General features: G+C 43.9%; 1 protein-coding gene, 1 long non-coding RNA gene and 7 other non-coding genes across 16 annotated transcripts in view; 1 reads left to right on the top strand and 8 right to left on the bottom strand.

Moving 5' to 3' along the window:
- The first annotated feature begins 58 nt into the window (after window positions 1–58).
- Window positions 59–22168, top strand: LOC124063725 (solute carrier family 26 member 6-like). 3 transcript variants are annotated; one of them, XM_046397669.1, is made up of 18 exons: window positions 61–467; window positions 613–752; window positions 8063–8173; window positions 8496–8644; window positions 9355–9519; window positions 10508–10660; window positions 11567–11649; window positions 12144–12297; window positions 13329–13442; window positions 13652–13729; window positions 14131–14226; window positions 14365–14471; window positions 14960–15029; window positions 16481–16570; window positions 18891–19058; window positions 20715–20769; window positions 21195–21313; window positions 21673–22168. In XM_046397669.1, exons 1-18 carry the CDS (start codon window positions 322–324, stop codon window positions 21700–21702), a joined length of 2028 nt encoding a protein of 675 aa, XP_046253625.1. In that variant the 5' UTR covers window positions 61–321; the 3' UTR covers window positions 21703–22168. The 3 variants fall into 3 exon arrangements, with proteins under 3 accessions (XP_046253624.1, XP_046253625.1, XP_046253626.1); XM_046397668.1 differs by lacking the exons at window positions 21195–21313; window positions 21673–22168 and having other exon boundaries at window positions 59–467; window positions 20715–21144; XM_046397670.1 differs by lacking the exons at window positions 61–467; window positions 613–752; window positions 21195–21313; window positions 21673–22168 and having other exon boundaries at window positions 8086–8211; window positions 20715–21144.
- Window positions 22169–22175: 7 nt separating this feature from the next.
- LOC124063735 overlaps window positions 22176–25709 on the bottom strand; it is a 20887-nt gene continuing 17353 nt past the window's right edge. For all 6 annotated transcript variants that reach the window (XR_006844141.1, XR_006844145.1, XR_006844147.1 and 3 more), the window contains one exon: window positions 22176–23124. This is a non-coding gene — a long non-coding RNA (uncharacterized LOC124063735). The remainder of the gene's footprint in view (window positions 23125–25709) is intronic.
- On the bottom strand, window positions 22189–22260 carry trnam-cau. The gene has a single exon. It is a non-coding gene; the product is annotated as a tRNA-Met (tRNA).
- Window positions 23464–23535, bottom strand: trnam-cau. The gene has a single exon. It is a non-coding gene; the product is annotated as a tRNA-Met (tRNA).
- On the bottom strand, window positions 23542–23614 carry trnar-ccu. Its single transcript has one exon. It is a non-coding gene; the product is annotated as a tRNA-Arg (tRNA).
- trnam-cau lies at window positions 24319–24390 on the bottom strand. The gene has a single exon. It is a non-coding gene; the product is annotated as a tRNA-Met (tRNA).
- trnar-ccu lies at window positions 24397–24469 on the bottom strand. The gene has a single exon. It is a non-coding gene; the product is annotated as a tRNA-Arg (tRNA).
- On the bottom strand, window positions 25228–25299 carry trnam-cau. Its single transcript has one exon. It is a non-coding gene; the product is annotated as a tRNA-Met (tRNA).
- trnar-ccu lies at window positions 25306–25378 on the bottom strand. Its single transcript has one exon. It is a non-coding gene; the product is annotated as a tRNA-Arg (tRNA).

The following is a 25709-nucleotide window of genomic DNA, read 5'->3' as shown; positions in this document are numbered from 1 at the left end:
GTGCAGAGTTCAAGGCTGTGCTCTACCTTCGTCTGACTCACGTGTGAGAGTTTGTGGAGCTCCGTGTGTGTGTGTGTGTGTTTGTTTGTTATTCTCATACACGCTGTTGCACATGTGAACTTTTTGTACTGGTACTTTGAGCAGATTCAGTCAGTCACTGCTTTGCTTTGTTTCGGTTATATGTACAGTTACGACTACTCGTCCTCTTCTTTGTCCTGAAACTTCATCTAGACATTTTACATGCATAAAGAACAGTGCAGGAGACAATTACGAAAAAAAAAACCTAAACTTCTGTGTACTGCCAGAAGTGTTTGACTTCAGATGGACAGCATTGAGCAAAGTGGCCTTCGTCACTACGGGGAGCCTTATCTTGCAGTTGACCTGGACAAAGCACAGCTGGATGTCCTTGGCGGGCGAGTGGAAAAGAAGTCCTTGTCATTTTTGGAGAGGGTGAAAGCACAGTGTTGGTGAGTCAAAGGACAAGTTTGTTTTTTTGGCCTTGCTGTGTGTCAGTTTGAGCACGCAGTCAGTTTGATGGGCAGATTATTAAGGCAATTTACCCAAAACTCTTACTCCTTAGACCTGTGTTTGTGTTTGTGTGTGTTCTTCCAGGTGTTCTGGTCCCAGGTTGAAAAGCGTCTTGCTGGGCTTTTTTCCTGTCCTTACATGGCTGCCTTCCTACTCCATGAGAGAAAATGCCATTGGAGACCTTTTGTCTGGAGTCAGTGTTGGGATCATGCAGCTGCCACAGGGTGAGGACGCAGCAACAGATGATAATCACATAGAGTCTTAATGGGGTTTAAACAACTACAAGCTTCCACAATAGGTTCATACACTTGACCTATTTTTATCATTGTACTGATGGTATTTGACATCATGTTTTATTTTTAAACTTTAACCTGTCTTTTTAAATCTCTCTGGAAGTACTGTCAGATATAAACACATCATTACCATAAACAAAAAACAAACATAACAAACTACTTCAAGGACCTCTGTAGTATAATTTACAATTTCAAGGGAAAAAACATGAAATGCATCTATGAAATCTTTTCTACTGAACATTTGTTTTCAGTGTTGTAACAGCTGGCTGCAGGTTAGATCAGTGCAAGATGCACTGGATGAATACATGTATGGAAGGTAGCAAAGATGGAAGATATTTGGCAGTGACTTTGATAGTTGACGAGCGCCCAGTCCAGGGTGAACCCCGCCTCTCGCCCGTAGTCAGCTGGGATAGACTCCAGCTCCCCCGCGACCCTGACTGATAAGCGGGATAGAAAATGGATGGATGGATGGACTTTCCAAGCATAGCCGCCTGTGAGGGACCAGAGTGGTCTCCCCGAATAACGGGATCTCGGCAAGACCGGATTCAGGCAGAAGAGGTTGAAAACAGGAGGCAGCAAAGCGTCAGGTGCCAGGAAAAATCCTTTTAATCTCCCAGAACACAAGGTTTTCACAGGCAGACAAAATGCAGGAATAATGCAGGAACTGAACACCGATAACCAACTCTCACAACAGCACATACTAGTTCTCCCAAGGAACAACAAGTGCAAAATGAGGCTCCTTTAAATAGGGCTGCTTGTAGAGCCCAAATGGTCCAAACCATTATTGAGGGGATTACCAATAAACATAATGGTCCATACAATACTATAATCATAATAAATGGATACAAACAAATAAATAATGCACAAGTTAATTTACCCACACACCAAATATGTACACACCACACAATAATTTTATACAAACACCACATAGCCAATACCATAGAAAAATAAAAACCCCCTGAGTGCAATGGGCCGTGCCCCCTTGCCCTGGGCCCAATAAAGTCCGCCCCTGCAGCGGCGCGCGCTTCCGCAGAGGAGCAGTGGAGTCGGACCGGGAGTGCAGGTGACCATGAGTGCATGAAAAACCAGAGTCTCTACAAACTGAAATGAAGAGGTGGACGAGCAGTGGGCACCCCACCACACGCCCGGATGCTAAACCGGGGAGAAAACTGATACGGGTGAGTTGTGGTTGTGGAAGGTGAGCGACGCAGCGGGCAGACTTTTCAGCGCCGAAGCGTCCATGGCGCACGCCACGCCAAACATGTCACCAAGCACTTGCACATACATAAACTGACGATAGAGTCCATTTCTCCGTGTGCTTGGGAGTGTGTGTGTGTGTGTGTGCGCACACACGCGTCAGCGTGTATATGCGCCACAAAGTCTGAAACGTCTTTTTAAATTTTAATTGTCCGACGCTGCCTCGCAGGCCACGTTATCAAATCGCGTCCCTCGTGGGAGACAGAGAGAAGGGGGGTGCTCACCTTCTCACATTTCCCTACCCCTCTGGAGTCTCGCCAACTGGGTGGCGAGACAAGAAGTCTGCCACGGTATTCTCCTTTCCCGCCCGGTACCGCACCGTAAAACGATACGGCTGCAATGCCAAGAACCAGCGGGTGACACGAGCATTGGAGTCCTTCATGCGGCCCAACCACTGCAAGGCGCGGTGGTCAGTCTCCAAAGAAAAGTCTCTACCTAGGAGGTAATATTTCAAAGTGTCCAGAGCCCACTTCACAGCCAAACACTCAAGTTCAACCGTTGCATACCTGGTCTCCCGAGGAAACAGTTTGCGACTGATGTATGCCACAGGCTTCTTGTTGTCACCTTCTCCTTGGAGCAGCACTGCCCCAAGACCAACACCGGAGGCATCAGTCTGGACAGTGAAGTGTTGTCCAAAATCAGGACTCTGGAGCACTGGGTCTCTGCAGAGCGCCTCTTTCAGGTCCAGGAACGCCTGCTCTTCCTTCTCCCCCCACTGGACCTTGGAGGATCCCGACTTCCGGGTCAAGTCTGACAATGGTGCCGCTCGCCGTGCAAAGTCCGGCACAAACCGGCGGTACCACCCCACTAGGCCCAGGAACGACCGGACATCCTTCTTGGTCTGGGGCCGTGGGCAGTCCAGTACCGCCTGAACCTTCTCTTGCTGCGGCCGAATCACTCCTCGGCCCAGAACATGGCCAAGGTACCGCACCTCCTCCTTCGCCAGGGCACACTTCTGCGGGTGGATGGTCAAGCCCGCCTTCTGGATGCGCTGAAACACCTCACCTAGATGACAGAGGTGGTCCTCCCAGGTTGCACTGTACACCACAATGTCATCTAGGTAGGCTGCGGCAAAAGAGTCGGTACCAGCCAACACAATGTCCATCAGTCTCTGAAAAGTGGCCGGTGCCCCCTGCAGACCAAAGGGCATTACCTGGAACTGAAACAGCCCCTGAGGGGTACGAAAGGCTGTGTAGGGCCTGGCCTCCTTAGTCAGGGGTACTTGCCAGTACCCTTTGCACAAGTCCAAGGTGGTGATAAATGATGCTTTACCCAGGCGCTCAATTAAGTCTTCCAGCCTCGGCATAGGGTAAGCATCAAAGTGAGACTGTGCGTTCACTTTTCGAAAGTCGATACAAAAGCGCATGGTACCATCTTTCTTGGGCACCAGCACTACTGGGTTGCTCCACTCACTAGACGATTTCTCGATCACCCCCAAGGCCAGCATCTCCTCCACCTCCGCCTTGAGGCATGGCAGGAGACGCTCAGGTACCCGGTACATCCGCTGCCGCACCGGAGTTGTGTCTTTCAGAGGGATGGAATGCTCGACCACTGTTGTGAAGCCCGGTCTCTCCTGGAAGAGACCTGCAGGGATGACCGCTTCCATCCCTCTCTGCTGCTGAGGAGTCAGGTGCGACAGGTCTAGGGTGGTTGACTGCTGGCTGATGGGAAAGAACTGCTCCGGACTCTCCTCCCCCTCTGCCACTGCCAGCATACTGAGTTGCAACTCCGGTTGCCTCTCATGCCACTCCTTCAGGAGATTAATATGGAAGGTTTGCCTGGGTTTTCTCTTCCCAGGAAGATCAATCTCGTAGGTGGCTGGACCCATCTTCCGCACCACCTTGTACGGCCCCTGCCACCTGGCAAGCAGCTTGTTCTCAGTGGTGGGCAGAAGAAGCAGAACCTTCTGCCCTGGTTGGAGACTCCTCTGCCTGGCTGCCTTGTCGTACCAGGACTTCTGGTGAGTCTGGGCCTGCCCCAGGTTCGCTCGTACCAGCTCTGCCATCTCCTCCATCTTGTCTCTCATCTTCAGCACATGAGCCAAGATGCTGTGAGTCTTGGGAGACCTGGGTCCCTCCCAGGCCTCTCTCAGGACGTCCAAGGGACCACGAACCTGTCGGCCATAAAGCAGCTCAAAGGGTGAAAAACCCGTGGAGGCCTGGGGGACCTCACGGTAAGCAAAAAGTAAGAAGGGCAGCCAGCGGTCCCAGTCTTTCCCATTGGCTGCCACAAACTTCCTCAACATGCTTTTAAGCGTCTGGTTGTAACGCTCTACCAGGCCATCGGACTGAGGGTGGTATGGAGTGGTTCTTATTCCCTTAATACCCAGCAAACTATAAACCTGTTTCATTGTTTTTGATAGGAAAGCTGTGCCCTGGTCAGTAAGGACTTCCTGTGGGATGCCCACCCTGGAGAAGAGTTGCAACAATGCCTGTGCTATGGGGCGAGCTGTTACCTTGCGCAGAGGGAAGGCCTCTGGGTAACGGGTAGCATAGTCACAGACTACCAGAATGTACCGGTAGCCTGTCTGTGTTCTCTCCAGGGGACCTACAATGTCCATAGCAATACGGGTAAAAGGCACCTCGATGACAGGAAGTGGTTGAAGTGGATAAGGGCTAGTCTTTCTACGACTGGTCAGCTGGCATTCTGGACAGGTTTTGCAATAATTTAAGACATCACTGTAGAGCCCTGGCCAATAAAACCTGGCTGCTATTCTCTCATGGCTCTTGGTGTTGCTCAGATGACCTGCCCACGGGATTTTGTGACCCATAGCCAGCACCTGTTCCCGGAGCTGTTTGGGCACCACTAGCTGCTCAGTCCTGCCTTCCCCTGGCTGGTGATATAATCGTCCGTCTCTCAATATATATCTTTCCCCAGACAAAGCAGAAGTGACTTCTGTCTGGACATCATCGATGTGGGTGACCTTCTCGAAAGCTTTCTGCAGAGTGGGATCCTCTCTCTGCAGCTGCTCAAAATTATCTACCCCCTTCACCCACTCATCATCTGGTTGGTTAACCGGTAGCTCCTCAGATCTCTGCAATGTCCCCACTAACCTATCCTGTCTGCGCTGCCTGCGGGTCTTCCTGCATTTCACTCTGGCAGGAGGAGTGATGTCCTCCTCGACAAATGGCAGCTCTGACAAGCTAGTGGACTCAGGCTCATCAGCAGGCTCTTCAGGACCATGTGCCCGGCTCTGGGCCCTCGTCACTACCATGCTGATGGGCCGGCTTGTTTGGACTAGCTCAGGCAGGACAGGGAGGTCTTGGCCGATGACCACAGAATGGCTTAGTCTCTCAACCACCCCCACTGTCATTTGGTAAGTCTGGCCTCTGACCTCCAGGTAGATTTCAGCTACCGGGTACTCATGCTCATCCCCATTTACACAAGAGACTCTCAGTTTTCCCTCCGGCAAATAGTCTCTCTTTTCCACTACGCGGGGCTGCACTAATGTCTGAGTGCTTGCAGTGTCCAACAGGGCAATAGCCCTCTTCCCATTAACTACAACTGGTTCAGTCTGAAGCCTCCCCACCAACCCTGTGTCACCCTCTTCCTGTCTCGGGACACAGCAATGGCTGGAGTGCTTGGGCTTCCTGTTCGGACACTCGGGCTTAATGTGGCCCTCTTGATGGCAGTGATAGCAAACCACCGTTGCAGTAGGTTTCTGTTCCCGGGTCTCTCTGGACCTAACTGTGGGCAACGAACTTCGGACAGGCTGTCTACTGGGCTCACTAGTCTTTGAACCACTCCCATGACCAAACCCCTCAGACCTACCTCGAGCTGCTGGTCTTGGTGGTGGCTCCATCCGGAAGGTCTTGTGGCCCCGCCGAGCTGCCATGAAGTTCTCTACCAGTTCTGCTGCCCTCTGACCATCCTGCGGATTGTGCTCCTTCACCCAAACTCTGATGTCGGGGTTCAGGGTTCGCAGGAACTGCTCCAAGACAAGGGTTTCCATCATCTCGTCAATCGTCTTCGTTGTCGGCCGAATCCACTTGTTGATGAGATCCTTCAGGCGGGTGTACAGCTCCCGAGGCGTTTCTCCCGGCCTGACGTCTGGTTCACGGAACCTCCTCCGGTACACCTCCTCGTTGATCTCATATTTGTTTAGGATGGCCTCCTTCACACGATCATAGTTCATCGCATGGTTTATGTCCATTGCCACATACGCACTACGTGCCTTGCCAGAGAGGTAGGGCACCAGGATCACCGCCCAGTCCTCTCTTGGCCAGCGGTAAGCCATAGCTAGCCGCTCAAATGTGGTCAGGTATTGTTCGATGTCATCCCCCTCCTCAAATCTGGGGATCGCCGCACTGGACCAGGCCCTTGGTGCAGGAGCTGGTCCTGCTGCTGCTGGAGATACTGGTGCTGCTGGAGCTACTGCTGGTACCCTGCCCAGTGGGGAATGGTGACCCCCTGGCTGATGCATAGGTGGTGCTGGAGGTGGACGTCTACGGTCAGCATCAACATCTTCCCTGAGTTGATTCAGCTGGAGCTGGACACCCCTCCATCTCTGTTCCTGCTTCGATGCCTCCCTCTCCTGGGCTTGAAGGGTCCTGACCAGGAGCTGATGCAGGGTGGCTAGGTCACACTCACTGGGCTGTTCTCCGCCCGACGCCTGGGCCCCGACCTCACCGTCTGTCTGCACCTCTTCTTCCTCCTCTGTGTCCACTGGGGTCTGGATGGGGAAATCCATGCTCACCCCAGTTCGGCTGTCTTGCGCCCCACGGCCTCGCTTCCCTGCTCGACCTCTCATTCCAACTCTTTTTTCCAGCTTCTCCGATGGCCACAGATCCCACCGCTGCCACCAAATGTGAGGGACCAGAGTGGTCTCCCCGAATAACGGGATCTCGGCAAGACCGGATTCAGGCAGAAGAGGTTGAAAACAGGAGGCAGCAAAGCGTCAGGTGCCAGGAAAAATCCTTTTAATCTCCCAGAACACAAGGTTTTCACAGGCAGACAAAATGCAGGAATAATGCAGGAACTGAACACCGATAACCAACTCTCACAACAGCACATACTAGTTCTCCCAAGGAACAACAAGTGCAAAATGAGGCTCCTTTAAATAGGGCTGCTTGTAGAGCCCAAATGGTCCAAACCATTATTGAGGGGATTACCAATAAACATAATGGTCCATACAATACTATAATCATAATAAATGGATACAAACAAATAAATAATGCACAAGTTAATTTACCCACACACCAAATATGTACACACCACACAATAATTTTATACAAACACCACATAGCCAATACCATAGAAAAATAAAAACCCCCTGAGTGCAATGGGCCGTGCCCCCTTGCCCTGGGCCCAATAAAGTCCGCCCCTGCAGCGGCGCGCGCTTCCGCAGAGGAGCAGTGGAGTCGGACCGGGAGTGCAGGTGACCATGAGTGCATGAAAAACCAGAGTCTCTACAAACTGAAATGAAGAGGTGGACGAGCAGTGGGCACCCCACCACACGCCCGGATGCTAAACCGGGGAGAAAACTGATACGGGTGAGTTGTGGTTGTGGAAGGTGAGCGACGCAGCGGGCAGACTTTTCAGCGCCGAAGCGTCCATGGCGCACGCCACGCCAAACATGTCACCAAGCACTTGCACATACATAAACTGACGATAGAGTCCATTTCTCCGTGTGCTTGGGAGTGTGTGTGTGTGTGTGTGTGTGCGCACACACGCGTCAGCGTGTATATGCGCCACAAAGTCTGAAACGTCTTTTTAAATTTTAATTGTCCGACGCTGCCTCGCAGGCCACGTTATCAAATCGCGTCCCTCGTGGGAGACAGAGAGAAGGGGGGTGCTCACCTTCTCACACCGCCACTCTGAAATAAAGCTTTTCTGACCGGTTGAGTTTTTAATGATACATGCTTTTCCTTCGCTTTTAGTGACATGCACTAGCTGTTCATTTGCAACATGCCAATAGAGCTCTTAGGTTAGATTTGGTAATCATTCAAGGCAAACTTTTAACTTCCAATTCTCTTTTTTCCCAGGTATGGCCAATGCCATGTTGGTGGGAATTCCTCCAGTGTTTGGTATCTACACCTCCTTCTATCCTCTGATCATCTACTTCATCTTCGGCACTTCCAGGCACCTCTCCATCGGTGACTGTCAATCTTTATTTTTCTGGAAGGACATCCATGTCAGTTTGGTGCTCTGTGCCGTCATACAATACTGATGATATGCATGTGAAAAATACTGTGGCACAAAACATCTTTAACATACGTAAGGAACATCCCAATTTTAATTGTAGAAAACACTTAGAGGAGTTCTACAATAATCTGACTCTTTTTATACCGTTGCAGTTTAGTCAAAGTACAGTATAATGTAGTACTCACAGTATAAATCTGTGTGATTACTCTGGAACCTGACCCTTTATCAACGAGCCAATGGCATAAGGTCTGTGTGTCTGTCTGTGTGCGACAGGTACTTTTGCTTTCCTGGCCATCATGACAGGGTCTGTGACAGCCAACGTGGAGTTGCTTAGCAACGGTGTTGAAGAGAGTCAGATTGATGTGGAAGCAGCTAAAGTGAATGTGGCTGTACAACTCACCTTCCTCTGTGGCCTCATACAGGTACACACACTCACATCTCACATTAGACAATATGTGGATGAACGTTATGCACGCACACACACACACACACACACACTCACTGCTGTGCTGGTACGCACCCCTGTCCTCTGGCCTCGTTATGGAGACAAGTAGATGAAAAGACAATTTCCCTGTAGGAATTCACTAAAGTATCACATTTGTTTGAATTATTGTATTTATTGCTGTGTGCACACAACCATCTGTGTTCTCTGAAGCACTAACTCTTCTTCATTAGAGCTCAGCTTGAGGGTTTGGTGATGTAATGTCCATTTCTGAGTCAGTTTTGTTCTTTGAAATTTTTTTTTAAATTCCTCTGAAATGTGTCGGACGTTCACGTTATTCCACCAGATCCCAGCCTGCTCCATGCAGGCTCTTCTGACCAACCTGCAGGCGTCACCAGTGCATTGACAATGACAAGATCCCCACTTTGTTCCCACACTGCTGAGAATTTAAATCCTCTTTGGGGAGATGAACAGAAATTTTACTCAGGTGCTGTCCACACATTTCAAGTCGATCCAGATGTTTTCAGCATCTAAAGTAGAGTTTGATGGCTGAATATTTTTCAGTGATGTAAAACATTATCTATCGTGTTGTAAAGAGCGTTAAAGAGTCAGAATTTTCCACAGATATTCAACAATTATACGAGGAGACAGACAAGATATATGTGTGTGTCTGTGTGTGTGTTTCTTTAGCTCCTGCTGTACCTGCTGCGTGCAGACAATGTGTGTCGCTGGCTGTCTGATCCTGTTATCAGAGGCTACACTACAGCTGCAGGTCTGCATGTGATCGTCCTGCAGCTGCCATTGATGACTGGGATACCCGCACAGAGACATGCTGGACTGCTGGCTCCAGTTTGGGTCAGTTGAAACACTGTGGTGATACCACACGTATACCTCAAGTATCCATGAGCAAGGCTTTGAATTCATACAAGCTGTTGTAGTGCAGTTATGTGGTTGATATCTGGCCTCTTCGGTGGATATAAGTCCTCTCTAAGCTGGTTTTCTCATATGCATTAAATTAATCAGTCTGGAAAGTTGAAAGATGGGCCTAGGTATTTCTGTCATTATATTAGCTAAATGGATAGCCACATACTACCCTATGGACTAGCATCAGTCTAACAAAGATAAAAACAACCTTTGTAAGCATTTGACATCTGCAGCTCTCATGAGACTTTTACAGTGGCTAAAGGTGTGTCCTCAGTGCTCTCACTGGCTACAGCCTGGAGGCTCACAAGTACAAGCTACATGCACACTGCAGGCAGATGATGGGTTTGTATCCCATCTCTTGGCCAGGACTGGAGCCTTACCATGTCTCCACACCTCAGATTAACCCCTTAGAACCTGAAGAATTTCATTATCTTGCCAAAGTGTTGCCTTGGAAATCAAAGTCTTTTCTTTCTTGCTGCGAGTGCTACTGCTGCTGTGAGTGAGCGATAGCTCTGCTGTTACTCCTGGCACTGCACAGGGCAAATCCAAAGCTGGCATCAAACTCCCCCAAGGATTGACCCTGTCAGCTCTGCATGGACAGAATTTCAAGGTGTAGGCTGAGTTTGGAAAAAGTCAGGGTTGCTTATCAGCTGTTTGCAGGTGGTGGTTTTTTTTCAGATTCACTAGCCCATAGACCCCATTGTGCACTGGACTGATTCCTGAGAAACGCAGGGGACTGCAGGGCACCGATAGATGTCCTAGTGATAGCAGATAGAGAAACTAATAATATAATAATGAATAGAATTAATATATTTAAATAAATATTATTACCTTTTACAATATGGTAGTCAAATTTTAAGTCACTGAAGTTACCTGTTTCTATATTTTGGATTTTTAAACGACAAAATGTTTGTTCCAGGCTTTTAAGGATGTTCTGCACGGAGTGACTGATGCTGTACCAGGATCTCTGTCAGTCTCTGTGCTTTCCGTGGCGATACTCATCGGAGGAAAGATGCTAAATGAGCGCTTTAAGAACAAGCTGCCTGTTGTTATACCATGCGAACTTATACTGGTGAGGGACACACACTCACGCCCGCACACACACATACACACACACGCACACACACAGATGCATCTTCACACTCAGTAGAGTCATGCCCATAAGATGCACCCAGATGGACAGATGCCACAGTGATGAACTGACAAATGACTCATAATTATATAAAAATCTGTTTTTATCTACAAAACCTCAAATTCCCACAGACAATAAATATCAGCACCTGGCCACTGATTAACCATTATTCTGTCTTTTGAAATTTAATATAATGTTTGTTAGAATGTTTTTGATCTGATCAGTTATTGTAATTACTGTTTTCAGATTTCAGCGTAATTCACTGCACATCATTGTAACTGAAACCTCAGATATGACTGTGCAGAACTCACAATGAAAACTTAAGAAATTATTTTAGCTTGATATTAATTTTTAAAAAAGTTAAAAAACCATCTCCTTCTCTGCAACTTTGTCAGAAAGTGTGTTTTGAATATAGTAGTTACCTGTTCATCAGTGTAAATAAATAAAGCCATAACAAGATATTTAATGGTTTGCTGAGGTATAGTAAACAGAGATGTGAAATAATAGAAATCCAGAACAAAGATCAACAGCATTTGCAAGGCAAAATTGAAACACTGAACTTTGTATGTAACATGACACAGAGTTCAAAACCAACAAACTGGAGGCCACTGAGGACATGGCTGGAGGTCATCATCATCTCCTCAGTTATGGAAAAATGGCTTCCACCCAACACTATCAGTGGACAGACAGTCTGATAATGATCAAGTGTGTGTTTGTGTACTTCCATGTGCTCGTGTATGAACAGATTGATTGATCTGACATTTAGATGTAGAATACTGGATATTGTTGTTTTCCAGTTTGGACATTCTCTGCAGAAATGCCACATCCATTGTTTTTCTCCCACAGATTGTCCTGGGCACCATCCTGTCAGTGCAGATGGATCTAGCTGGACAGTACAGAGTCCAGGTGGTGGGACACATACCCAGTGGGTCAGTAGAACTGTGTCATTGTCTGTTTTCTCTGTCAGCCTTCTATTTCTAATTTCTGAGACTTCTGAGATGTGTTGAGTTTTATTTTGTTAAAGTCTTTATGCAATATGAATTTTGAGGTAGTTTTCATTTGGAGTTAAGCTGGTCAACACAGGCACATGTGTTTGATTGTAACTGTGTTGTGACATAATGCTGTTTATAAGGAAAAATTCATTTTAAAGCCTTGAAATAATCATTTATTATTGAATTAAAAAGTATGTTATGCATAAAAATCTTACCTACCAATATATTGTGTATGTTATTGATAAATCAATATATATGAGTTATATCATTGAAAGCTCCATGATTCTTTTGTCTTCATCTTTCTGACACTGTAACCTCCTTATGGCGTCCTTTTTACATTACTGTATATTTATTTTCTTTGAATGATCCATTAGTCATTCACTTGAGCAGTCATCTCTTATCTTTCTCCTCTTCCTCCTCCCCTCCATCAGGCTGTCTTCCCCAGTCCTTCCCTCTCTGTCTCTCTCTCAGGCCAGAGAGCTGTTCATTCCATCTCTGTCTCTGGCTCTGGTTGGCTTCACTTTCCACTCAGTTTTTGGCTCAATGTTTGCCCACAAACACAACTACATCCTGGATCTCCGTCAGGTACATTCGTGGCAGTTTTAACTTACTCTCACTGGCTAAAAAGCAGAGCAAACCAAATGCAGTGCATATTATGTTCTGGCATCATTAAACATGTAAGGTAGCTGAAATTACGAACAAGATACCAGAAAACAAAATTTAGCAAAAATTAGCAATCAGGTAACAATAAATTTACAAAATGTGTGGAGAAAGTCAGAGAAAGTTGTTTAGTTGTTTACACTTTAAGAAAAGCTTTGACACAGGAAGAACTAAGCACAAAGATGTTTCAGCTTCTATCCTCAGCCACAATGACAAAAAAGCATTAAAGGAGCTATTCACATAAAAATGAAAATTCAGTCATTATCTGCCTACCCCAATGCCAATGGAAAGTCAAGTGAAACCCACAAAACATTTCTGGAGCTTCGTAGCAAAACAGCACTGCAGTATACTCCTAAACAAGCAGCTGGGGACTTGTTTTAAAACCATAAAGGTTTTGTGGACTAACAAATGTCGCCTGACTTTCTATCGGCATGAGGGTGAGTAAATAATGGCTGAATTTTCCTTTAACGTTCTGGTTAGATGAACATGTGCCATTCAAACATGCACCGCGCAGCTGCAAGATATTAATTATGATTGAAAAGAATGTTTTTTCTGCAAATAAATGTAAGTTATTTGGAAATTAAAATTAAAATTCAAAATCTGCATATTAAAAATCCTGAATGATGAACATGGAGTCTTGACTTTAGTGTCTTCTTAAAGATGAATGACTAAATTCTGATGAATTGTAACAAATTCCTAACTGAATCGTCAGGCCACTGACTCAACAGTATCATTATGTTAAATCTGTAAGCTTTTCATGAACCCTTACAAATGCTGGAACAATGTTATCTGACTCCAAATTATTTTATCTCTTATTTTTATTCATTTTAGGCTTTGAATAGATTAAAATATGATAATCAACAGGCCAGGCAGCTGTCCTGAGTGATCCTGCAAACAGATTTTCTGTAGCCTCAGTGCAATGCATTTCAATTTGCTGTTACGTGTCTCTTCTCCAGGAGCTGCTGGCTCTGGGTTTGTGTAACACCATAGGAGGAACGTTCCAGTGTTTTGCTGTCAGCTGCTCTTTCTCTCGCAGTGTGGTCCAGGATAGTATTGGTGTCAAATCACAGGTATTCTATTCCAAAGGACATAAAAAGTCAAAACCATCTTTGTTTTTGCACATTGTTAGAGATTGTATATTGAAATAACATCAACTAATATCTAATCTTTTTATAGATTTGAAATCGTCTTTTCTTTGTTGATGTCTGTTTTCCGTTTCTTGTTTCTTGTTTTCTGTTTCTTCTTATTGTCCTCCTGGTGTGTTAATCTCTTGACTTAGCTGGCAGGTTTGGTGTCGGCTCTGATGATTCTAACCATCTTGTTGAAGATTGGTCACCTCTTTGAGCAGCTGCCAAAGGTGAAGTGCAAATGTTATTTATGCTCATCATCAAGTTTTTGAGCATGGGTTCAAATTACCAGAAGCTCCATTTTAACAGTTATCTTGTTTTCCCATAGACATGTCATCTTTCTGTCATCAGTTCTTTATGTTGTTGTTGTCAAACAGAGCACAACAGAGAGAACAAAACAATCTACAGAAGAGATATGATAGCGGAGTCAGTGCTTTTGTTACAGGAAAAAAAGGCCCAAAAAGTTTTTGTGTTGGCAGTCCTTCAGTCAGTATGGCTTTCCATGATGAATAATAGAGCATATCAGTGAAGATGTTTTAAGAAATGTCAAGTCAAGCTCCATCTGGATGAGACTCACTGTCAGGATGACTCATGCGTCTCAGCCAGTGTTCATCCTTGCTGTGTGTTGCAGGCAGTGTTGGCAGTGATCATCGTGGTGAACCTGCAGGGGATACTTGCTCAGTTCAAAGATGTGTGTGTGCTGTGGAAGTCTGACAGATTAGACATGGTGATGTACACACACACACACACACACACCATCATCATCATCATTACTTAAGCTCATATCATAGAACCATGGTTATGAACAGCACCCGTCTCCCTCTCATCCTGGTCCTCTCTCCTTCTTCTTCTTCTTCTCCTCCAGCTGGTGTGGGTAGTCTCGTTGATTTCCACACTTATCTTTAACCTGGACTTGGGTCTGGCTATAGCTATCATCTTCTCTTTGCTCGCACTCGTCTGCAGGACACGAGAGTCAGTAAATATCACTTGTGGATGTCATGAATTGTTAAATACTGATGTCTTATTTTGTAGAGCACAATGGAAAACACAAGCAATGATGGGAAGCAAAGATGGTTGGGGAAAATTTGTCTTCATTTTTAGAGCAAACATTGAGACGGTGGTTTAAGGGTATAGCAGATGCTGAATATGAAAACTGTATTATAAGCATATGTATTATAATTATAAGCATATTGTATGTTTATTTGTTTAAAGAGTTGAGCTGGGTAGTACAGGAGTACTTTTTGTTTATCATCTGAGTCTGTATGTGTTAAAGGGATGTTGTGTGGATTTGTCTCGTCTCCACTCATTTATTCATTGACTCATTTCGTCACATTTTATGATACATCTTAAAGGTTTTGCATGTCCTTCCCTCCTCTCACTTGTCTCCCAGGCAGACTTGCACCCTCATTAATATTCCCCTCTGTCTCTCTCCCGTCTTTCATCTCACCCTCATTTTCCAGCTCCTCCACTGTTGTTTTGGGTCATATTCCTGATACAGACTGTTACAGAGATGTGGAGCTCTACACTGAGGTAAACACAATCTGTCTCACAGGTCACACAACAAACCTTGAACTGTTTGATTCAAAGTTAAAAGTAAATTGAGTCAAGTTAGGGTTTAAATTAACTGGGAAAATACATGAAACACAGTCTTTCCAAACAATGCTTTGAATGCACTCACCATGTTTCTATCTGCCTGTCTTGGTCACATTCAGCTGTAAATTTGATTTCACACAAGTTGTTCGGGATATTTAGCATTTATTCCATCAAGCCTCAGTGGTCTACAATAATAAGCATAAATATACGACTTAACAACTGCACTAATATACTATGTTAATATACTATGTTAACTTCCATGACAGTATATTAGACAGGAAAGTAATAGTCTGATCAGTAGGTTTCAACTAGACCATATATGTATATGCAAATGTTATTCAAATGAAAATAAATATTAAGGTGGTTTGAATTGACAAAAGTATGCTAGACAACAGCTTTAAAAACAGCTGAAGGGCTTTAAATTGCTGTGTAATCAGCTTGTAGACTAGCAGACCAACTTCCCCAGTGAAGGTCAGTCTTTTATAAACTTAATGAACCACTTGCATTGGTACAATTGTCATGCATCCAAAACACGCTAAAAATAAATCCCTGGCTGAAAACCACCATCTGTTACACTTCAAAACACCAAAATGTCACCAAAGGCAATCTGTTGGGCTCTGAGCATCATTGAATTCCTGTCACCTTCTCGCTCTCTGTTCTCTATGCTGTCCTGCTGCACAGCTCCCTTTGTGTATTTTGTCAAGTATCTTTCATGCATTAGCAATGGTGTGTGCAACAACTCTCTTCGTTAAAGTTCCCCTTTATGAATTAATTCTGTACATATTGCATTTTTAAAAATTTTCTTTGAACATTAATTTTAATATCAGATGAACTAAAATAGAAGGTTGATCGTGTCTCCAGTTGGTGTATTGTATAGCCTTTTTGCATTTACTAACTACATAACTAACTAATGAACTCAAGAAAATCAACTTGCAGACCTTTTAAAGATGGAACAAGGACATTTGTCAGAAAAGGCTGGGCTGAAGCTAAAGCTTGGTGGTTTGGTTTAAGGATCAGTGAAAATATTGGGTTTTTTTTTTTATTTTAACTCTGATATTTCTTTCTACATCTAATTTCTTCTAATCAGTATGTCCAAATAAATGTGAATAACATCTATGATCTTAGGTTCAAGCTTTAGGGGAAGAATATGTGATGAATTATCAGAGTAAAATATGTATAATATACTTAATATACTTGTACTGAGCTATATTGTACTGAATGAGTATAGAAAGCGAAAAGGTTTAGAGTCTAATTTTTGTGTTGTTGTTTATAATGTAGAAAAATCTTAAACTATTCTAATATCAGAACACTATTGTGTTATATACTGCGGGCGCTGTACAGTGTTAAAGGCATGTGCTGCGTGTCTCCGTTATTTGTTTTTTCATCAGGCAAAGCAAGTTCCTGGCATAACTATACTGTCCTGTTCCAGTCCCATTTATTTTGCCAATTCGGAGCTGGTCTTCACAGAGATCCGACAGGTGCCAGCACACTCAAACACACAGGGTGAACAATGAACATGATTAGTAAGATGGATGATTAGTAAGAAAAAAAAAAGAGAGAAGCGGGTGATTAGCATCAGTGAAATAAGAGATGATTTTGAGTGAAAGAGTTCAAGATTGCGGAGTATTATTATGATTGTAATTAGGAGAATAAAGGAATCCAGATGAGCAGCATCCCACGGTTCATCTCCTCCACATAGACGCTACAGTATGTCACAAAAGTGAGTACATCCTTCACATTTTTGTAAATATTTTTTATATCTTTTCATGGCAGAGCACTAAAGAAATGGAACTTTGATACAATGTTAAGTAGTCTGTGTACAGTTTATTTGAAAAATTTGCTGTCCCTTCAAAAAAAAAACAACACAGCCATTAATGTCTAAACCACTGGCAACAAAAGTGAGTACACCCCTAAGTGAAAATGTCCAAATTGGGCCCAATTAGCCATTTTCCCTCCCTGGTGTCATGTGACTCGTTAGTGTTACAAGGTCTCAGGTGTAAATGGGGAACAGATGGAAATAAATTTGGTCTTATCACTCACACTCCTCATACTGGTCACTGGAAGTTCAACATGGCACCTCATGGCAAAGCACGGTGGCCAACACCATACAACGGTTTAAGAGTAGAGGTTCCACTCAGAACAAGCCTTGCCATGGTCAACCAAAGAAGTTGAGTGTACGCGCTAAGCGTTATATGCCGAGGTTGTCTATGGAAAATAGACGTAGGAGTGCTGTCAGCATTGCTGCAGAAGTTGAAAGGATGGGAGGTCGGAGGCTCAGATTATACGCCTCACACTGCATCATATTGGTCTGCATGGCTGTCGTCCCAGAAAGAAGCCTCTTCTAAAGCTGATGCACAAGAAAGCCCGCAAACACTTTGCAGAAGACAAGAAGACTAAGCACATGGATTACTGGAACCATGTCCTGTGGTCGGATGAGACCAAGATCAACCTATTTGGCTCAGATGGTGTCAAGCATGCGTGGCGGCAACCAGGTGAGGAATACAAAGACAAGTGTCTCTTGCCTACAGTCAAGCATGGTGGTGGGAGTGTCATGGTCTGGGGCTGCATGAGTGCTGATGACACTGGGGAGATACAGTTCATCAAGGGAAACATGAATGCTAACGTATACTGTGAAATACTCAAGCAGAGCATGATCTTCTGCCTTCGGAAACTGGGCCCCAGGGCAGTATTCTGACGACCACTGCCTTGCTGAAGAAGCTGTGGGTAAAACTGATAGACTGGCCAAGCATGTCTCCTGACCTAAACCCTATAGAGCATCTGTGGGGCATCCTCAAACAGAAGGTGGAGCAGCGCAAGGTCTCTAACATCCACCAGCTCCGTGATGTCGTCATGGAGGAGTGAAAGGGGATTCCAGTGGCATCCTGTGCAGCTCTGGTGAACTCCATGCCCAAGAGGGTTAAGGCAGTGCTGGAAAATAATGGTGGTGTTACGGAAATTTCATTTCTGCCTGTAGTGACTTAAGCAAAGGAAAACACAACACATCCGGAAGATAGCATGCACCAAAATGTTTTAAACTCTTTAGAGAGGAGGCAACACACAGAACCACACGGCAGCAAGCAGTTCAGAGTTGTGCCCCACTGGTTGAAGACTTCATCCCATTTTATACTTTTTGATGTGTCTATGGTTCTTTGTTTGGAGCTTCAAAGACATTCCTTCACAGGTTGAAGTAAAAATAGACAGGATGTAATAACTGTTAGTACCCCAATTCAGGTTTATCTCTTGTGAGATGAAGATCTCTACCTGCCCTCTGCTTTACCCAGGATGTTATTTATAATGGGGCTATAACAGTCAGTTCATCAGGTCATTAGTTGGTCACTATAACACTACACCACTAAAGCTACAGATTAACTACATTAAGTATGAGGTAAAAGTAAACATTATGTTATTGTTACTACAAAGCATACAAAATTTCCATCACAGAGATCACACAAGATACTGACACTTTGGAAAGTTTTGGAAAGTGGATCACTTTTGCAAAGTTCCATTTCTTTAGCGCTCTACCATGAAAAAAATTGTCAAAAAATTTACAAAAATGTGAAGGGTGTACTCATTTTTATGACATACTGTACATCAATATGTGGACACAACTTTCAGTGGCAACACCTGCACTTGGTGATGATATGATGTGCGTATATGCAACTGGTATATGTGCATGCTTTGTGCTTTGAGCTGGTTAGAATAGAAAAAATGCACAAGACTGTTTGAAGAAGTTCTGTGATACGCCTTGTATTACACAAAGTTAATTTTCCATGTGAAACTTTTCCTTACAACCCTCAGACGGTGAGCCGTGATCAGACAGAGAACCCAGCTGGAGTCCACACTGCCTCCTCTTCCTCCTCCTCCTCCTCCTCCTCAGCACAAACCTCAACACACACTCATTGCTTGGTTCTGGATCTAAGCTCTGTCAGCTTCATGGACTCTGTGTCCATGTTAGCGCTTTGCAAGGTGAGGACAAAGAACTGAATGGAATACAATGAGGAAACTCATCTTCACTTTCATTTTGGTTTAAAAATAAAAAAAATGGTTAAAATTGGTTAAAATGACCAAAACCATTTAATAATGATTGATTTTCATTCTTTATTTTATTGTGGAGGGCGGCACAGTGGTGGGGTGGTTAGAAGAGGGTTCCAGGTTTGAATCTGGGCCTTTCTATGAGGAGAAGGGCCCAGACCATGTTCCATGTTCTCCCTGTGCCTGCGTGGGTTTTCTCTGGGTACTCTGGCTTCCTTCCACAATCCCAAAAACATGCCCATTAGGTTGATTGGCTACTCTACATTGCCCCTAGATGTGAGCATGTGATTGACACAATGCGTCTAAACTGGCCAAAGTCTGTCTATCAGATATGTAAGTCCTGTTATGACTATTAGACTGAATTATGTCAAATTAAGTCAAATTTATGAGTTATTAAGTTAAATATTATAAATGTTACTATTAATATACACAAAATTTAATTAATATTTCATCATTTTGACACACTGTTTTGACTTGTGACTTACTTACCCTGAGTGTATCTTTATTCATACTGCCTTACTCATTCTTCATTCTTCCTGTTGTGTTGGACAGGAGGGCGTCCATAAAAAGGAGTGCAGGTTATTCCAATGAATATCAGTCCTCCCCTGCCAGTTGGCTGCCCTCACAAAGACTCCTTTCTGTTGATCAGGCGTTTACGAGAAGTTATTATTTAAGGCTAGACCAGCCCAGATATCCATTAATTGCATGTTACAGTTACACATGCACACACACCTCTCACAGCTTTTAAATAACAGACGTTATCAGTTGTACTGATATGACTTTGTTATCTCTTCCTATACTTTGTCCTGACTGATAAAGAAAGAAAAATTCATGTATCGGCTTCACGGAGTCAACATGGGCTTGAATTTAACCATGGACCCCATCTTACACCTGGGACCAAGCAACACACAACACAGTCATTAGGCTTTCAACACAGTCGTTATTTTCACACCCAGCAGCCACACTATGTGAATAACAAATGTATGTAGTTGCACTAATCTTTGCACCGGTGGCCATATTGTTCTTAAACTTAGGTGTGCAGAGGTGCATTATTGATGCTCTGATAGTGGAGTAGAAGCAGAAAGTGGCATGAAAAACACTTCAGTTAAAATGTAAGTTCCTAAAGCTTGTACTTGAGAACAATACTTGACTAAATGTACATAGTTTCTTTCCACCACTGCAAGCACACACATCAGCCCTCCTCCTCCTCCTGCTCCTCCTCCTCCACAGTTAAATGTTGGTGGATTTGCTCATATGCAGTCAGGTGGAGTTGTTGATGATGCCTATGTGCTGGGTGCAGGCACACCTTGCTTTTAAAGGCAATGAGAGATGCCACTCTGATTGGTTTGATTTTTTGTTACACCCCTATAATTTACTAAATACAACTCCTGCACCTTCAGTCTTACTTTGCACCCACATATTATTTAACCTGAACTATTTAACTTGCAAATGCAAGTTGGATACACCGTAAATGCATGTGCTAAATCCACGTGATCCTGTGGATCATTTAAACAGCACTCTTTGTGTGTAGATAAAAAGTTTTTATGGTGTATTTTGGATGTGTCTGTGTGTGTGTGTGTCATTCATCAGGTTGTAGAGGACTTGGAGGACCGGGGTGTCCGTGTGTTTCTGGCAGCATGCCCAGGTCAGCTTCATGTTTCATACTCACTTACGTCCTACAGAGTGTCTCTCCTTCTGTGCCTTCCATATGTGCCAGTTTTCCACCACCTCTGCCATCCTGCAGCTTTGCTTGAAACTTTTTTCCCCTCTGAACCTTGTGTAGCTACAGTGACTGCTTTCCCAACCTGTGTGTTATTTCTGTACACTATATACGACCATCACACCAACACATGCAATCCGACAGCCTGAATGTAAACAAACTGTATTTTTTGATACTTTACTTTTGTTTACTGTGCAAATAAACAACCCCCCCTCCACGTGACCTTGACAGATATGCAGTATAGAAGATGAATGGATGAATGGATGGATGGATGAATGGATGAATGGATGGATGGATGGATGGATGGATGGATGGATGTAAAGCTGATGCTCTCTAAGTTCTGTCAACAGAGAGCGTGTTATCCCAGCTTCAAGGCTGTATAGCAGACAACCTGCCCAGCTCCTGTCTTTTCCCATCAGTCCATCATGCTGTCCAGCGCTGCCTCAAGACCCTGCCCAGGGCTCTGAAGGTGTGCATTGTCTCACTTCCAAGTCCATTTGTAGACATACTGAGAAAAAAAAAAATTTAGAGAGAGAATTTTTTTTCTCTTTTGCTTATTTAGAAAATGAGATTTATTTTCTAAATCTATTTTCTATGGTTTGGTCTATGAGCCCTAAGGCCAAAAATCCTTTTAGAATATATTCTGACATCAGAAAAAGATTTTTATGTATCTGATTTTGTGTTTCTGGAAACACATAAGGAAGGTATCTCTGGTTCTGTCACTTTTTGATCCTTTTACGTGTACTCTTTAGACATTTTTACACAACATCTTACTGAAAATAGTATTTGAAGATATTTTAATGTGTTTTTCCTTTCATCTCTACTCAGGAAATCAACCCAGATGAGACTGAATGTTGAAAGTACAATGTGACTGCTGATTTTGAAAAAGAAAAATCCTGGGGTGATGCTTAAGGCTTTAGGATGGCAGATAAGCATTTTCATTTTCATTCCTATTTTTATTTTTTCTTATTTTAGAAGAAAGCCATTAACACCTTTCACAGTTTGTATGTGCCTACACTTATTGTGTCTACATTTTTTGCTGCACCCCTCTGCTGTCTGCAGACTAAACTGAAGTTGCTTGGAGAGACATGCCCCAAGATGACAATCACTGACCCATTCATAATGACTGCAAATGTGGGTTTAATCCATGTCACTGTGTCAGTCAGTCACAGAGCAATGACAGAGAGACCATAGCTGCCAGTAAAAGAGCTGTTCTAGCAGAGGATTCACCCCAGATGAAACTCAAATACAGTTCCTGGCTTATTCGTTTTAATCTTAATCTTGTCTTATTTTGTTATTCAGATGACAGAAGGCAGTGACTGTTTCATGCAAGTAAAACTCTGATAGCAGAGGATGGTTTCGATCCATCGACCTCTGGGTTATGGGCCCAGCACGCTTCCGCTGCGCCACTCTGCTACTGTTCACCCCAGGTGGGACTCGAACCCACAATCCCACAAAAAAATTTCAGCAAACAAAACAATCCTCCATTTGTGTCATATGTTAGGATGGATACTCTAAAGACTAATCAAACATTGTGGTTTGTTAGAAATTGTTTACCAGTAACAGACAAATATACTCTGTACAGTTTTTTTTTTTAATCAAACACTGGAACAGGAACAAGGAAATGAAATTCTTTTAATAAATAACTTTTATTTTGTTGCATAATTTTTAATTTTTTTTTTTTCAAACAAATAAAAAGATAATGACTGAGTACACAATACAGCTTTTAAAAATTAATTGGCAAAAATTTTTGAGCTACCATATGTTCTATAAAATCAATATTACCACTAAGTAATTGTGATAACAAAATAATATTACAATCATTAACGATCCTTCCCTCTTATCGCCCTTGTAAATAATAGATTTGTAGTTATATGGTACCTGCCAGGTGTATCATACCAAGGAAATGAATCCAAGGGCAGAGAACAAAGTTTATAAATGTCCATTGCTTGCTGAGTGGTTGAGAGAGTATTTTAATCAATAAACACAGAGGGCACATTCAAAACATTAGAACCTGTGCTGACAGAAGCAAGAAGGGGAAAAAAATGGTAGAAGAAGAGACAGTACAGACAGTAGTCTTACAACAACACAAATTAATGACATGCAATATCTACTGCCATGCCAAACACTACATGATACGTAAACAATCTGTAACATCTACTTCTAGTTTATTTTTTGAATCACAGATGTGTCGCAGCAGGGTCAGTGGGAACATCACTGTTTGGTGACAGGGTCCTGTTGCATGTACGTCTGTGCCATGATCTGTGTTAAGTCAAATCCCTGGAATTAAGCAAACAAACAGACAGGGTGTTGAGTTACTATTGAATGATAAATGACTTTGTTAAGGATATGAATGCATATCATTGTGTGACACAGACTCAACAGTTAACATATCCACCCTTTGCCAAAAATGTGAAACCAAACCTTCCATTTTCTATGTCTGCCATGACCCACTCCAAATTTTCATGCATTTTCTGATGCCATTTTCATAACAATTACAAATCAATTTGAAATTCTAGTTATATTGCAATTTTGACCCATTCAGTGTGACCACAATTGTTTGTTTAATCTATGTTATATTGGTATGCATGTGCAGTTCCACGGCAATTAAAATGCTCATAGCAGAGGATGGTTTCGATCCATCGACCTCTGGGTTATGGGCCCAGCACGCTTCCGCTGCGCCACTCTGCTATTGTTCACCCCAGATGGGACTCGAACCCACAATCCCTGGCTTAGGAGGCCAGTGCCTTATCCATTAGGCCACTGGGGCTTGATGTGTTGCTGGATGACCACTTCTATAGTCAGGCAGAGCAACACTATGGGAAGCACAACATGTGGGTTTGAATACTTTGTCCCTGATGCTAGTGGCAGTAACAGAGAAACAGAAAGAGAGGAGGGGAGGCAGAGTGAAGCTCTGACTGAACTAGAGACAAAAGCTCTCGCATTGTGCCAAAATGTGTCTCCATTGCAGGTGACTACAAATATGGGTTCAGAAAACAGTCAGTATGCAGTGGGAGATGCTGCTCTGCCACCTGTACAACGCCAAAACTGAGGATGGTTTCCATCCGTTGAACTCTGCTTTATGGGCCCAGTGTGCTTCAGCTGTGTTATTCTGCTGACAGTCACCATGGACAATCAGTTCTGTCGCTCTTTCCTGACGAATCTGTTCGTATTTGTCAGCTGTGCCTCTTTCACGTAAACATGCTCGTAGCTCAAATGGGAAACCCAGCATTAACAGAGCCAGTTGACAAGAAGCTTCTTGCTCCCAGCTTTCCACGGTTAGAAGTATTTGGCTCAGTGAAGGCAAGTAACCCAAAGAGAGACATTTTAGTCAGTACTGGGTGGAAATCATTAAGTCTGGTTGGATTTTGCTGTTCACTCGTTCATAGTGACAGTAATTTTGTTTTAATCTGTCTTATTTTGTTATTCAGATGACAGAAGACAGAGACCGTTTCACTGCAAGTAAAATGCTGATAGCAGAGGATGGTTTCGATCCATCGACCTCTGGGTTATGGGCCCAGCACGCTTCCGCTGCGCCACTCTGCTATTGTTCACCCCAGATGGGACTCGAACCCACAATCCCTGGCTTAGGAGGCCAGTGCCTTATCCATTAGGCCACTGGGGCTTGATGTGTTTCTGGATGACCACTTCTGTAGTCAGGCAGAGCAACAGTATGGGAAGCACAACATTTGTGTTTTGAATACTGTGGCAATTGTCCCTGATGCTAGTGGCAGTAACAGAGAAACAGAAAGAGAGGAGGGGAGGCAGAGTGAAGCTCTGACTGAACTAGAGACAAAAACTCTCGCATTGTGCCAAAATGTGTCCAGAAGAATGAGGATAAGAAGAAAAGACAACTGTTTCTGAAGAAGTCTCCGTTGCAGGTGACTACAAATATGGGTTCAGAAAACAGTCAGTATGCAGTGGGAGATGCTGTTCTGCCATCTGTACAACACCAAAACTGAGGATGGTTTCCATCCATTGATCTCTGCTTTATGGGCCCAGTGTGCTTCAGCTGTGTTATTCTGCTGACAGTCACCATGGACAATCAGTTCTGTTGTTCTTTCCCGATGAATCTGTTCGTATTTGTCAGCTGTGCCTCTTTCACGTAAACATGCTCGTAGCTCAAATGGGAAACCCAGCATTAACAGAGCCAGTTGACAAGAAGCTTCTTGCTCCCAGCTTTCCAGGGTTAGAAGTATTTGGCTCAGTGAAGGCAAGTAACCCAAAGAGAGACATTTTAGTCAGTACTGGGTGGAAATCATTAAGTCTGGTTGGATTTTGCTGTTCACTCGTTCATAGTGACAGTAATTTTGTTTTAATCTGTCTTATTTTGTTATTCAGATGACAGAAGGCAGAGACTGTTTCATGCAAGTAAAATGCAGATAGCAGAGGATGGTTTCGATCCATCGACCTCTGGGTTATGGGCCCAGCACGCTTCCGCTGCGCCACTCTGCTATTGTTCACCCCAGATGGGACTCGAACCCACAATCCCTGGCTTAGGAGGCCAGTGCCTTATCCATTAGGCCACTGGGGCTTGATGTGTTTCCAGATGACCACTTCTGTAGTCAGGCAGAGCAACAGTATGGGAAGCACAACATTTGTGTTTTGAATACTGTGACAATTGTCCCTGATGCTAGTGGCAGTAACAGAGAAACAGAAAGAGGAGGGGAGGCAGAGTGAAGCTCTGACTGAACTAGAGACAAAAGCTCTCGCATTGTGCCAAAATGTGTCCAGAAAACGAGGATAAACAAGAAAAGACAACTGCTTCTGAAGAAGTCTTCAGTGTACTCACTTTTGCTCAAAGATGGTACTTCAGTACATCACTGATGTGAGCACACTGAAGACTCACAGACTGCTACAAGTTG

Source organism: Scatophagus argus, chromosome 8 (assembly GCF_020382885.2).
Source record: "Scatophagus argus isolate fScaArg1 chromosome 8, fScaArg1.pri, whole genome shotgun sequence".
In the NCBI taxonomy this organism is placed as follows: domain Eukaryota; kingdom Metazoa; phylum Chordata; class Actinopteri; family Scatophagidae; genus Scatophagus; species Scatophagus argus.
Note: the sequence above shows the minus strand (reverse complement) of the source record. Positions and strands in the feature narration are given on the sequence as shown.